The sequence below is a fragment of the Jaculus jaculus genome, chromosome 4, assembly GCF_020740685.1.
Source record: "Jaculus jaculus isolate mJacJac1 chromosome 4, mJacJac1.mat.Y.cur, whole genome shotgun sequence".
NCBI classification, from domain to species: domain Eukaryota; kingdom Metazoa; phylum Chordata; class Mammalia; order Rodentia; family Dipodidae; genus Jaculus; species Jaculus jaculus.
The window spans coordinates 146,202,815-146,217,997 of record NC_059105.1 but is presented as its reverse complement, the minus strand read 5'-3'; the positions used below and the strand labels follow the sequence as shown (position 1 = coordinate 146,217,997).

General features: G+C 38.1%; 1 protein-coding gene across 2 annotated transcripts in view; it reads right to left on the bottom strand.

The window, feature by feature from the left end:
* Znf654 (zinc finger protein 654) overlaps window positions 1-15,183 on the bottom strand; it is a 96,312-nt gene that overhangs the window by 14,112 nt on the left and 67,017 nt on the right. The window contains exons 4-6 of one of the 2 annotated variants that reach the window (XM_045147285.1): window positions 4,324-4,459; window positions 1,495-1,697; window positions 743-882 (exon numbers count right to left, since the gene is read on the bottom strand). In XM_045147285.1, coding sequence (XP_045003220.1) covers window positions 743-882; window positions 1,495-1,697; window positions 4,324-4,459 — 479 coding nt within the window. Of the gene's footprint in view, window positions 1-742; window positions 883-1,494; window positions 1,698-4,291; window positions 4,460-15,183 lie in introns of those variants that run through there. The other variant, XM_012949823.2, reaches the window with a different exon arrangement.

The following is a 15,183-nucleotide window of genomic DNA, read 5'->3' as shown; positions in this document are numbered from 1 at the left end:
TAACCTTTTGCTAATTAGGGGGGCTGGAGAGATGGCTTAGTAGTTAAGGCACTTGCCTGCAAAGCCTAACAACCCGGGTTCAATTCCCTAGAACCCATGTAAAGCCAGATGCACAAAGTGAGGCATGTATCTAGAGTTCACTTTTTTTGTTTTGTTTTGTTTTGGGGGTAGGGTTTTGCTTTAGCCCAGACTAACCTGGAATTCACTATTTCGTCTCAGGGTGGCCTCAAACTCACAGTAATCCTCTTACCCCTGTCTCCCAAGTGCTGGGACTAAAGGCATGCAGCACCACACCTGGCCTACTTAATGTTTTTTTAAAGAAGAAACTCTTGTAATTACACACCTGAGTTCATCTACTAGTACTTGAAAGACAGGTACTAAAACCACTTTTCTGCTACAGTTTAAGTTACATGATTTCAAGGTAAATTGCTCTCATATATTCTACTTTTAAATAGTTTTAAAAATCATTTTTAACCCCATCTTCTATATTGAGTATTTAATTCTAAAAATAATTGTTTCATTAAAACAAACACTTTTTAAACATTTAATCTACCAATAACTGGCATGTGATTGTTTTCATTTTAATACCTCTAGTTTCTACAGTTCACATTTTTTTTATAACACAGCTCACTTTTTTAAAAAAATTAATCTTTTTACACAGTTTTAAGGAAATCAAAGTCTGCTAATCAATTCTCCTCCTATTCTCCATTTACTATTTGCATTTCTGTTTAGGAACACTCACCATATGTAGTACATGTCCCCATTCTGGAGTTGTGGAATCAGAAAGGACTCACAAAGTTGTAAGGCAAGAGTTGTCTTGCCTTCTTTTTCAGTGTTACAGATGATGTCAATTCCACTCTTACAATCAGTTTTCAATAAATGCTAAAAGGAAGAGTCATTTCATATCATTAAAAATGTCTAAAAATCCACTTGTAATTAGTGAAACAAAGAAATCCTGAGAAATATTATAATGCTCTCATAATGTCATTGTATAGCACATAGATTTTGACAAAAAGTGCTGTACTGTCCATTACAAATTAGGAAGATATATATATATGTTGGTTTGCAAGGCAGGGTCTCATTCTAGCTCAGGCTGACCAAGAATTCACTCTATTCTCAGAGTGGTCTTGGACTCACAGTGATCCTCCTACCTCTGCCTCCACAGAGTGCTGGGATTAAAGACGTGTGCAACCATGCCAGGCATATTTTTTTATCTTAATAAAATAAACTGCTTAGTATTTTATTTCAGAAGCAAAATCATGATGTGTCTTAATTTTTATTTAATGAATAAGACTGTATTTCATCATCTGTTAATATCAGACTCTGAATTAACAATTCAGAGTTGCCAAAAGAGAACACAAATGAATGATGTGATCTCTAGATCTGGTATTATTGAAAAGGGAAATCAACAACAAAACTTCTTTTCTCAGTTTGAGTGTTTGCTGGTTTATGTAGTGTTAAAATGGCAATAGGCAAAATAACTTGAAATAGTACCTCTTGGAAAAGCTGATCTTCTACAGGTGACATAAACAGACATGTGAAGAGAGCTTGATGGAAGTACAAATCTTTACTGATTTCTGGGTGATTTATACAAGATTTAATAAGAGCCATTGCTTCTGGTATGCGTTCACAAGCAATTAGATATCTGGCACGTAGTTCAAAAAACAGTGGATTTTCAGAACTTAAATATTTATTCACTGTATTAAAAAGAAAAACAAGCTATTGTCAAAAAAAGACTCCAACTTTGTTGTTTGAAACTTTACCACAAAAAACTATACCTAACTAATCAGTTATTTAAATATACTTTTTATTTTTGAACCCCACATTCACTCGAATTAATCATCCAAAAACAAAAGCTAAGTTAATGAAAAAGCTGAATTATTACTTTACTTTTAAAATAAAATTAATCTGAGGAAGCAGAGCGTGGTGGCACATGCCTTTAATCCCAACACTTGGTAGGCAGAGGTAGGTGGATCACCATGAGTTCAAGACCACCTTAATACTACATAAGTGAATTACAGGTCTGCCTGGGTCAGAAAGAGACCCTACCTTGAAAAACACAAAAATTGAAATAACATTAATTCATGCCAAAGAGGTATGCCTATTAGGATATATTCAGGTATCATTAAGGTGGATTATGAATTTAAACTTACTCTTTCAGTTTCAAACTATAGAAGCATCCTAAACTATTAAAATTTATTTAGACTTAACAACCTGATAACAGGTATGATATGTACGTTTTGGACATCTCAAAACTGAGTCTCAGAGAAGATTAATGACTTGTCCAATAACAAAGAATTTGTCAATGGTAGAGACAAAACTAGGATGTTGTTTCTGATTTTTGAATACCAAAGTTTTTAAACTATTCATCTTTCAACAGCATTTATGAATGTACTTATGAGTACTGTTTTATTTTGTCTTTACATTTGCCTTGCAATTCTGTTTAGAATGTATGATAAGCAAACAGTAGTTTGAAGTTAATAATGCTAGTATACTTAAGAAAGGAATCTTCATTATTTTAATGTGATTACCAGCCCAAAGGGCCATCAACCTTCTCATCAGCTAACAAGTCTTCCTCTTACCCCTACACAGAAAAGCCATGAATACCTTTAATCACCCAAACTTTCTTACTTCTTCAGAAGCTGTCTCTATGCTATGCCCACCCTATCTTCTCTGTACATGCTTTCCAATTTCTTCCAGTTGTGACCTTTGTCTTGCCTATATTTGACTCTATTTTCTTCAGTAAACCATTTTCTTGCTCAGGTTCAAGTGTACCCCTCTTAAATGTTCATTTCCTTTAAGTCCTTTCCAAGGAACACATATCAAGCAAGAGTTCTCTCACACATCACTGTTACATACACCAGTATGTATATATACACACATGTAATTTAAATATTTTTATTTATTTATTTATGTCTTTATTTATTTATTTATTTATTTGAGAGAGAGAGATACAGAAATAGGCATGGAGGTGGGGGAGAGAAAATGGGCACGGCCTCCAGCCACTGCAAATGAACTCCAGATACGTGTACCCCCTTGTGCATCTGGCTTACCTGGGTCCTGGGGAGTCAAACCTGGGTCCATTGGTTTTGCAGGCAAGCACCTTAATCACTAAGCCATCTCTCTAGCCCCACCAGTATATTTTTTGTGTAGTGTTGATCATATTCCAAAACTGCTTCTCCTAATCTTACCTGTTTATCTTCTCTCATTTTCATAGAGCTTCACTTATTAGTGTTGCTTTACTCTTCGGCCTGGCAATCAGAGCCCCTTCTCCCCTCACCATTCATTCTACTCATGTGGGACAAATGGAAACAGCCTAACCTGCTCAGCACATTTTAGTGTTGTGACTTTCTTAGCAGACTAAGATCTGATAGGTTCCCATGTTGAAAGGACTTATCTTTTCTCCTTGGCTTTGTTATAAATGCACTTCATAGACTGCATAGTTTGCTTATTCACTACTGCTGAGTTTTCATCCTAAGTTTTGGTGGTCCAACACAACCCAAAGCTCAATATTAAACTGAAGGATTAACTGGAGACAAACAACCCTGTTGCCTCAGTGGGAACTTTGTCTTCCAAGGGTTCATACTACCATCTATGTTTGACAGGGAAGTTAACACAAAGAAAGATGGAGGTAGTGAGAGTATAAGACAACTTCTTTTAGTAAAGCTTGCTCTAATGTATTTGTAACTAAAATATACTTATCCATTTAATTAATTCATTCACTCATTCATTATGTGATCATTCATTCAATCAACAAGAGTATCAATTAAGCATTTACTTGGACCAGGCACTGAGCTAACTTATTATATACACAGTACTGTATAAACCACAATAATCTTGACAACAAATTCAGAGTTCCAATCTTCACGGGAACACATCTCCAACACAAGTTTTGAGGTTTATTATTTTTTTCAAAAAGTTGTTCCAACTTAAAAAGATTTATTAGGGCGGGAGAGATGGCTTAGTGGTTAAGGTACATGCCTGCAAAGCCTAAGGACCCAGGTTCAATTCTTCAGGTCCCACATAAGCCTAATGCACATGGTGGCATATGCATCTGGAGTTCGTTTGCAGTGGCTAAAGACCCTGGTGTGCCCATTCTCGCTCTCTTTCTCCCTCCTTTCTGTCAAATAAATAAATAAATGAAAGTAAAAATAAATCATGTTGGGCCAGGTTAGAAAGAATGACAAATATTCTTCATTTGAAAATACATTAATTCATTATTTTGTATTACAAGATAAAGAACGACTATTACTGCTCTAATTTAGGAAACAGAATTGTGCTTGCTTCTCACAAATGTTGCTTTTGCTTTATCTTCTGAAGTACCTATCTCCTGAGACGTGGGCTGGGCTTTAAGAACAGCTTGCAGCACTGGATCTTCCCATGGGCCACCATCTCTAATGATTCGAGTCACCAGTTCCAGATTCACATTTCCATATCTGCGGAGGTGATTCTGGCATTCCTAGAAGAGAAAAATCATTTTGGCTTTGTGAATCTAAAGGGGTTAAGGGGCTGGAGAGATGGCTTAGTAGTTAAGCGCTTACCTGTGAAGCCTAAGGACCCCGGCTCAAGGCTCGATTCCCCAGGACCCACGTTAGCCAGATGCACAAGGTGGCGCATGCACTGGAGTTCCTTTGCAGTGGCTGGAGGTCCTGGCGTGTTCATTCTCTCTCTCTCTCCCCCTCTCACTCTGCCTGACTATTGCTCATAAATAAATAAATAAACTAAAGGGGTTAAGAACTACCTTTGAGCCAGGCACGATGGCACACGCTTTTAATCCCAGCATTTGGCAGGCAGAGGTAGAAGGATTGTCATGAGTTCGAGGCCACCCTGAGATTACATAGTGCATTCCAGGTCAGAATGGGCTAGAGCAAGACCCTACTTCAAAAAACCAAAACAAACAAACAAACAAAAAAGAACTGCATTTGATCATTATTGTCAATAAAGTGACTAATGGTCAAATGAGACAGACAGCTACTAAATTTACAAGACAGGGTGACAAAACCCCATTAGTCTACAAATAAATTTTAATGTTTAAGGTTGCACAGTATGTACATAATTGGACTTAAAAAAAATCAAGAGGGATCAAGTTTAACTTAAGAAAAAACTTATGTGTGAATCATTTCTAGAAAAAGAACCAGGTTGCAAAAACTAAAAATTAAGTGCTCAGATAGATTTATAGGAAGGCTTAAAAACTCCTTGCTAACAATGGCAGGCAAATGGCTAGTAATAAGGGCACAGGGTAGACACTACTCAGGATGCATACTCTGGCTAGCACAAAGACATTAAGCCCCTTGCTCTACACTGAATAAATGACAAATATATAAGCTAAACTGTGCTAGAAAGCTGAAATATACAATATCCCACTTCCCTTTTTTGGGTAATTAGATTTGTAGTTTTGGGATAAAGACATAGGAGGAGAAACTTACATACATTGAAAAAGTAAGTAGTGATACCTGGCATTTTTAAAATTTAAAGGTATATAAGCTGAGTGTGGTGATACAAACCTTTAATCCCAGAATTTGGGAGGCAGAGGTAGGAGGACTGCCATGAGTTCAGGGCTACCCTGAGATTACATAGTGAATTCCAGGTCAGCCCGAGCTAGAAAAACCAAACTAACTAATTAAATAAATAAAAGTAGATTATTTAAAGTGATTTATTTTTTATTTTTTATTTTTGGTTTTTTGAGGTAGCGTCTTACTCTAGCCCAGGCTGACCTGGAATTCACTATGGAGTCTCAGGGTGGCCTTGAACTCATGGTGATCCTCCTACCCCTGCCTCCTGAGTGCTGGGATTAAAGGTGTGTGCCACTACGCCCGGCTAAAGTGATTTAAAAAATATAATGTTTTAGGGACTCTTCTGTCTTCCATTATAACTTTTTTTTCATCCATTCTATATATTGTCTTTCATGTTCCAGAAAAAGAACAGCACAGGATTTTTTTAAAAGTATACATTAAACCAATTTAAGTACTTTTAAAAGTCATATTATAATTTGACATTAATGAAATTTTTTTTATTCAATTTATCACATCTAGACTTATTATATTTGCTAACTTCTTGGATTTGCTTTTTTTTTTTTTGAGTTTTTTGAGGTAGGGTCTAACTCTAGCCTAGGCTGACTGGGAACTCATTCTGTAGTCCCAGGCTGGCCACTGAACTCACAGTGATCCTCCTACCTCTGCCTCAGAGTGCTGGGACTAAAAGTGTGCACCACCATGGCCAAAATAAAGATTTGTAACTTTTTATTTTTTTTATTTTTCTGAGGTAGGGTCTTACTGTAGCCCAGGCTGACCTTGAACTCATTGTGCTCCTCCTACGTCTGCCTACCTATGCCACCACGCCTGGCTAAAATACTATTCTTAATTTGATTACAAACAACACTGAGTGATAGTAGTGTGAATGAATGTGCTTTGTTTTTAAGTAAAAAAAAATTTCTGTGGGGAGTGTGGGGACAGGGACCTCCCTGCCACTGCCAGTATTACTCACAACGTGGTGTGATGCATGCATCTGGATGGTGCAGTGGCAAAAGACTCCAGTGTGCCTGCTCTTTCGTTTCCTTTCTTCTCCTTCCTGTTATTTCTCTCCTTCCCTCCCCAGCCCCCGCAAATAAATAAAAGTTTAAGGAACATTTGTCTTATTTTGAATGAGAGGTAGATTCCAGAGTAAAGATACAGAAAACTATGTATCAAATTAATTCCATATATAAGTTACCATTGCAAATATTAAGCAAAAATGTAAAAGATCTCCAATATAGTGAACTTTACAAAATAACAACAACAGCCTTTAAAACACAAGAGAAAGCAGCTCATTAGTTTAAGTGCTTGTCTAGCATGCACAATACTCTGGGTTCAATTTCCAGCACCACATAAACAGGCATGGTGTCAATGACCTCTAATCCCAGGATCAGGGAGGCGGAGAATATACTTAAGGTTGTCTTCAGCTGCATAGTAAATACAAGGTAAGCCTAGGCTATATGAGAACCTATCTCAAAAAAAAAAAAAAAAAACTTCATAAATACCATGAAATCAAAATGTTCATAATAATCTATAGTATGCAATTAAAATTTTTTATTATGGCAAAGCACTTTAAAAACTTATAGAATTGGTTGGGTGTGGTGGCACATGCCTTTAATCCCTGCATTCGGGAGGCAGGGGATCACCGTGAGTTCGAGGCCACCTTCAGACTACATAATGAATTCCAGCTTAGCCTGGGTTAGAGCGAGACCCTACCTTGAAAAACAAAAACAAAACAAAAAACTTTTACAAATTTTACTTTGTAACATATAAACAGCTGTCCTGAAGGGGAGGGACCTGAAAATTGATGGAACTTGTGAAAAAACAAGTTCTGGGATCAGTAAGACTCCAGCCCAAATAAGAATAAGTAGAAAAGCAATGGAGTTCTTTATACCTGTTCTGATTTTTTTTCCATATACAGTATTATAAACACATGGCTAATCATTATACCTAGTATCATCAAGGAATATGACATACTAGAAAGAATGCTAGGTTAACGGAAGATTTAGATCTTTTTTTCTACTTCTATATAACGCAAACTCCTTTGTAGGTAAGTTGTCATTCCTATTATCACTTCTGGTCTCAAAATTATAGAAAATCATATGATTGCCTTTAAGTTACACGAGTATTTGATCTTGAGCTGAAGAGATGGCTCAGTGGTTAAGGTGCTTGTCTGAAAAACATAACATATGTGTCCCACTTCCCAGTACCCATATAAAGCCAGATGCACAGTGGCACATGCATCTTGAGTTCGTTTGCAGCAGTTGGGAGGCCCTGATGAGTTTACTCTCTCTCTCTCCCCCCTTCTCCCTATCTGCCTATTCCTCTCTCTTTCAAATAAATAAATAAATATTAAAAAATAATTTAAAAAAGCCAGTCTGTGGAGATTGCCTCAAAATAATTTTGTTTTAAAAGATGTCATTAAATTTCAAATTGAATTGATAGCTACCATCTGAATGTATCTTTAGCATTCTGTATTTTCGTAAACAGGTTCTGGCTATGTGGTCCAGGCTACACTTGAGCAAGTTACTTAATGTCTAACAAATTTTGTTTGAATGGATAAATGTATAAATCATTCCAATTCTTTGTTTCAATTTTCATTACCACTTAACATTCCTCTATAAGTCTTTATAACTAAATTATCTGTGGTTTATCTAAGGACATATGAAGTGCCTCAAGAACTGATGCTGAGAATTCTAGTTTTTGTTTTGGGACACCACAAAGACTACTTTCAGTGAACAACCATTATCTCAACATTAATTGCTCCTAAAATTAGCTTCAAAATGCCAGATTACTATGCTACCTTTGAAAATACTAGAGAGCAAAGTGCTCAAAATATAAGAACTTTATTTATAAGCAAGTTGAATACTACACGGGATAACTATCAATGCACACACTTGCTTAGTACCCTTGAAATGACTAATTCCATCTATAAACTGGCCTTCCAGAATCATCCACAACCCAATGATACTGAGCATTCTTTTAGAGGTGTGCACTTGGTTCCTTGGACTTACCTGTCTCAAATTCATTACATGTTTAAAAATGGTTTTATTTATTTTCAAACACAGAGAGAGAGGTAGACAGGGGGGAGAATGGGAATGCCAGGGCCCCCAGCTGCTACAAACTCCAGACGTGTGTGCCACTGTGCATATGGCTTCACGTGGGTACTGGGAATCAGACCCATGTCCTTAGGTTTGCAGGCAAGTGCCTTAACTGCTGAGCCATCTCTCTAGGCCCTCAAATTCATTAAATTTTTATGCTTGAAATAACTGTGCCTCATTTCCCTTTTTCAGTTATACAAGGTCAGCCTGGGCTAGGACAACAAAAAATAATTACACAAGTTTAAGAGCTAAAGTAAGATGTTTCTCAAATGTATAAGATGATGATTTATGGTTTTTCAAGGTAGGGTCTTACTCTAGCCCAGGCTGTCCTTGAACTCACAATGATACTCTTACCTTGGCCCAGAGTGCTGGGTTTAAAGATATTTGCCACCATGCCCAACCTTAAGATTATTTTTACTTACTTATTTTTTTTATTTATTTTGGTTTTTCAAGGTAGGGTCTCACTCTGGCCTAAGCTGACCTGGAATTAACTATGTCGTCTCAAGGTGGCCTCGAACTCACAGTGATCCTCCTACCTCTGCATCCCAAGTGCTGGGAATTAAAGGCATGTGCTACCACGCCCAGCTTCTTTTCTTCTTTACATTGTCAATGTAGATTTCACCCTAAAAATACATTCACTGATCTCTTCCCCCACTTCGTTGTACATGATGCTTGGTGATCACCAAAAGTCCAGCAAGTATAATACTTCTCTAGGGTTTATGCTTTTCTGTTCTTTTTTTATTTAAAAATTTTTTTTAAAATTTATTTGACAGCAAAAGACAGAGAGAAAGAGGCAGAGAGAGAGAGAGAGAGAGAGAGAGAGAGAGAGAGAGAATGGGCACGTCAGGGCCTCCAGCCACATGTGCCCCCTTGTGCATCTGGCTAACATGAGCCTTGGGAAATTGAGCCTCGAACTAGAGTCCTTGGGCTTCACAGGCAAGCGCTTAACCGCTAAGCCATCTCTCCAGCCCATGTTTTTCTTTTTTTCTTTTTTTAAAAAAGGAAGACTAGTCATAAATAATTGAATTTATTTCATATCCTTCATTTGTTTTTCAAACATGCCTACCAGTACTTAGGGATTAAGACTGAATTATTGGAGAGACTGGATGAAGGTCAGTATCTGTCCACCAAATCTAAACATATACTGAGGAAGAGGATATAGAGTTAGGATTTGGTGACAGTGCAAAAACTGACTGAGGGAGGGGAAGTCATCTGAGCAGAAACAGGGAAGAACTTCTAATTGATTAGAAATTCTAATGAGGGCTGGAGGGATGGCAAAGCCAAAGGACCCATGTTAGCCAGTTGCACAAGGGGACACATGTATCTGGATTTATTTGCAGTGGCTGGAGGCCTTGACCTGCCCATTTTCTCTCCCTCCCTCTTTCTCTGTCAAATAAATAAATAAAATATTTAGAAAAAGAAATTACAATGAAATTTTGAAACTGTTTCTCGCAAAATGCCTTATATAAAGCTGTCATTGTGGGATTCTTTCAACTATCACAGCAAGGTTGTTTTGAATGACAATACTAGAACTTAGAAAGTATTTTACCTAGGGGCTATAGTCTAGGTGTTGGTGGAGGTTCAAGGACAAATCACATTTGCCCCAAGGAAACAGAGTAACCTTTAAAAAAAGCAAAACAAAGCCAGGTGTGGCAGTAGTGAATTACAGGTGAGCCTGAGCTACAGGGAGACCATACCTTGAAAAGTCAAAGAAGAAAAAACCAAACAAACCCAAAAACCCAAAAAGCAAACACAGGACAAAAAGGCCTCACCCCTCCCACAGGAGCTATTCCCAGACAAAGGGTTGGTTTGGGGAGGGAGATACACTTACCTCAGTGATGTAGCCATTGGTAAATTGTCCATGCCTATAATCCCTCGCCCTTGCTCATGGACACAACCCTAATTAAACTCACTGTGTCACAAGGAGGAAATGACCCCCTTAAAAGTAAATGGGGTGGAGCCAGACATGGTAGTGCACAACTTTAATCCCAGCACTTGTGAAGGCAGAGGTAGGAGGATTGCCATGAGTTCGAGGCCACCCTGAGACTTCATAGTGAATTCCAGGTCAGCCTGGGCTAGAGTGAGACTCTACCTTGAAAAACCATAAAAAAAAAAAAAAAAAAAGTAAATGGGGTGGCAGGGACTAGTTATGAAGAAGGGAATCAGTGGAAGGGGGGGGGGGAACAAGAAGGTAATGGAAGGGGGGAATAGGGTCAAAGTACATTATACACATGTATGAAAATGTCATAATGACACCTATTATTATGTGTAACTAATATATGCTAATAGAAAACTAAAACTAGGAAATAAAGATATAGAAAGCCACGAATCTGACTATGGCATTGGGCATCAGTACTTTAAATTTTCCAGTGACACTTATTACAGTATACCTACTTTTAAATTTTCTTTTTTGGTTTCTCGAGGAAGGGTTTCACTCTAGCCCAGGCTGACCTGGAAATTCACACCCACTGCTATCCTCCTATCTCTCTCTCCCTGAGTGCTGGGAGTAAAGGCAGCCACCACACCCAGCTACTTTTAAAACATTATAATTATTTATTTTCAAGCAAAGAGACAGAGAGAATGAGAATGGGCATGCCAGGGCCTCCAGCCACTACAAATGAACTCCAAATGCATGCACCACTTTGTGCATCTGGCCTTACACTGGGTACTGGGGAATCAAACCCAGGTCATTAAGTATTGCAAGCAAGCACCTTAACTGCTGAGCCATGTCTCCAGCCCTATGACAGTATATATATAATGGAATGCAAGTCTTCCTACATTTTGCTCTCTCCTGCTTAGGAACTGATCTTTTATGTACTTCAACCTAAATTCCTCAAAATATAGTTGATTCTTCCTTATCTCATCCACTCACTACCATAACCTGAGAACTAAATTCTAGATTATCATGCTCACTTAACAATTTATATTTTATTGTTTCTGAATCATTTGATATTGATAAAATATTCATAATAACCATAAAAACAATAGTTTAAGAATTTTTAGAGCCGGGCGTGGTGGTGCATGCCTTTATTCCCAGCACTCGGAGGCAGAGGTAGGATGATCGCTGTGAGTTCAAGGCCACTCTGAGACTACACAGTGAATTCCAGGTCAGCCTGAGCTAGATTGGGACCCTACCTCGAAAAAAAAAAAAAAATTATTTGCTTCATGATTTGCTCTGTAATGATCCTATCAGTAAATTTTCTGTCTTGGTCGGTTAGCACATGCCTGTTTGCCTGATTAAAAAACCATGTACTCACTTTGTTTACCTTTACCAAGTATTTGATTTCTGTTGTCCCCTCTCATAAACTATGCCATTTGGTAGCTGTTATTATTTCTTTTATTAACCTTGAAAAGTTCGAGACATGATTTAATCTGGTGTTAGTTACTTCCAGAGTTCACTGTCTACCTGATTTCACTCTTTGGTGGAAATTCTAAATTCCACATGAGTTCCAAACTTGTACAAATTTTCCTTTATTTGGAAAGTTGAAAATTCTAACATGAATGTAACTATGAATTATAATTTTTTTTAAAAATTTTTTTGTTTATTTTTTTTAATATTTTTATTTATTTATTTGAGAGCGACGGACGGAAAGAGGCAGAGAAAGAGAGAGAGAGAGAGAGAGAGAGAGAATGGGCACGCCAGGGCCTCCAGCCACTGCAAATGAACTCCAGATGCGTGTTCCTCCTTGCGCATCTGGCTAACGTGGGTCCTGGGGAATCAAGCCTCGAACTGGGGTCCTTAGGCTTCACAGGCAAGCGCTTAACCACTAAGCCATCTCTCCAGCCCTGAATTGTAATTTTTATGGAGTCTTTCATTCATTAATCTGGATTTTTGCTGCAGCTAATTATTTTTATCACATTGTTTAATTTAGTGGTTTCATCTCCATACAATATTTCACCTCCATATCATCTTCAGGATTGTACCTTCTCTATAGTTTCACTATACAGATCTTTTTTTCCAAGGTAGGGTCTCACACTAGCCCAGGCTGACCTGGAATTCACTATGTAGTCTCAGTCTGGCCTCGAACTCACAGTGATCCTCCTACCTTTGCCTCCCGAGTGCTGGGATTAAAGGTGTGCACCACCACACCTGGCTTCACTAGAGATATCTTAAAAGTCAGCCTCAGCAAAAAAACACAGATCCCTTGAAAAACTTAACTGTATTATCTTTCTGTGCAAATGATGACAATTAGTATGTTTTCTGTTTGGCTGTTTACCCAGACTATCTACAACAAAGAGTGGTTTTACTTCTTGAAGAATAAGTCAGTATTCTTCATGAGCAAACAGAACAAAGAGTAAAGTTTGTGTGTATTGCAGCTTACTTGTTAGCTCGATGGCCTACAAGAGGAAAACTCTGCTGGCAGAAAACCACAGCCTATTACAGACTTTTTTACCTCTGAGTATTAGGAAAGTTGCATTTCACTTTGGTAATGCCCTGATTTTCTCAATGCAGAGAATGCTCTTATGCAAAGCCACTGTTCCTAGTGAGGGTACTGGGAGCTGCTACATCCTGATTTGGAGGCTCTACTACATGTCCAGTGAACTTCTGAGAAGCACCAACAAGAGGAGATTTGCCACACATCAAATCCCCAACATCTGCCTTTAGTCTCTGTTATACATTGAGGGTGGGCAGCATACTGTGTCTGTTTTGCTCGTGTATTTTTCTGATTCATAACATTCACGTCAGTATTGTTTGATTCGACCCTCACCTTGCCTTTGTGTTTCTTCTGAGTGCTTGGCTCTAGGCTGTTATCTTTGTTTCCAGCATTGACAATGAATGTTTTCCTCATTTTTACAGCTTTTTTTTTTTTTTTTTTTTTTTTTTGTTTTTCGAGGTAGGGTCTCACTCTGGTCCAGGCTGACCTGGGATTAACTCTGTCATCTCAGGGTAACCTTGAACTCATCCCCTCATGGCAATCCTCCTACCTCTGCCTCCCGAGTGCTGGGATTAAAGGCATGTGCCACCACGCCCAGCAGCATTTTTTTTTTTAATCATTTCACTGGGTATCTAGATTTCTGATTGAAGAGGACATGAACACATTATGAGAAGTATATCATATTGTGTTGAGGCAAATTACTGGAAGTCAAAGCTGAGATGAAAAAAGAACTTTCAGGGCTGGAGAGATGGCTTAGCAGTTAAGTAAGGTGCTTGAATGTGAAGGCTAAGGACCCAGGTTCAATCATGCAGAACCCATGTAAGCCAGATGCACACAGTGGTGCATACATCTGGATGGAGTTCATTTACAGTGGATAGAAGCTCTGGTGTGCCCATTTTCTCTCTAACTGCTTCTTTCTCTCTTTAGTAAATAATAAATAAATAAAAAACACAACTTTTAGAAGCTGAGAAAAGAACACCTATCCGTAAAGACGAAGGCTCATCTTAGAATTAAACAAAGGGAAAATTATTATGAAATTGATAAACTGAGTTAAAATTTCCTATTTGAATAGCATAGATTTTAGGAGGTCAGATTTGTAAGAACAGAACAAGATTAAGAGATTTTGGTCTTACTATAGTCTTACTATATATAACAGCAGAAAACCAGGTAGTATTTGTTTCATGAGACAGGTAATTACTACCTGCCTGAACTTCTTGTCAGGACTGATGCCAAACACTTGACTGACTGAACGATACACTGACTCTATTCATCCACTGTAACTATTATCCTTACCTGACAAGTGAGGAAAAGATTACATACATTATGTAGCTTGCCTAACATGACATAGGGTAAGTGAAACAGCTGGGATGTACACAGTTTGCAACATGCACAGTTTGCAACATGCATGGATGAGGGAGTGAGTCTTTTCTCTGAAATGAAGTATTTATTGGGGAGTCACAAGACTCAGGAAGAACAAGAAATGAGATTTAAGAAGCCCTTCCCTGAGATTATATAAGCAATAAACACTGTAGCTGCCTGTAAATTGTGGGACTCCACTGATGTGTCTTTCATGAGTCATAATCCATGTTGGAATGGCCTTCTCAGTGATGCAGCTGCCTGAGTCACCCAGTCTCCCAAAGAAATTTACCCAGCTGGCCCTCAGTGTCATAGTTTCTTTGGTACAATAGGGGCAGGCACATAAGAATGTTAAGACCTTGGTGCTCACACTGCAGTCCAGGGATTAGCACCATCAGTATGACCTAGAAGCTTGTTAGGAGCTTGCTGACCTTCAGTTTCCAACTACTAAATCATGATCTGAATTTTTAAATCTTTCCCTCAGGTAATCTTATATACACTAAAATATGAGCAAAACTATATTTGTCCTGCTGATGATTTTTGTTTTAAAAAAAAGTCTTAAACAAGTACTACTATAAAAAACTGATGAGGGCTGGAGACATGGCTCAGCTGTTAAAGGCTCTTGGTAGCAAAGCCTGATGGCCTGTGTTCAATTCCTCAGTACCCATAAAAAGTCAGATGTGCAAAGTGGCACATGCATTTGGGGATTTTTTGCAGTGGCAGAGGCCCTTGTGTGCCTATACTCATTTTTTCTCTTATCTATCTGCCTCTTTCTCTCTGTCTCTCTCAAATAAACAAAAACACTGAATATAAAACAGGTGAATCACTTCCAAGGCTCAG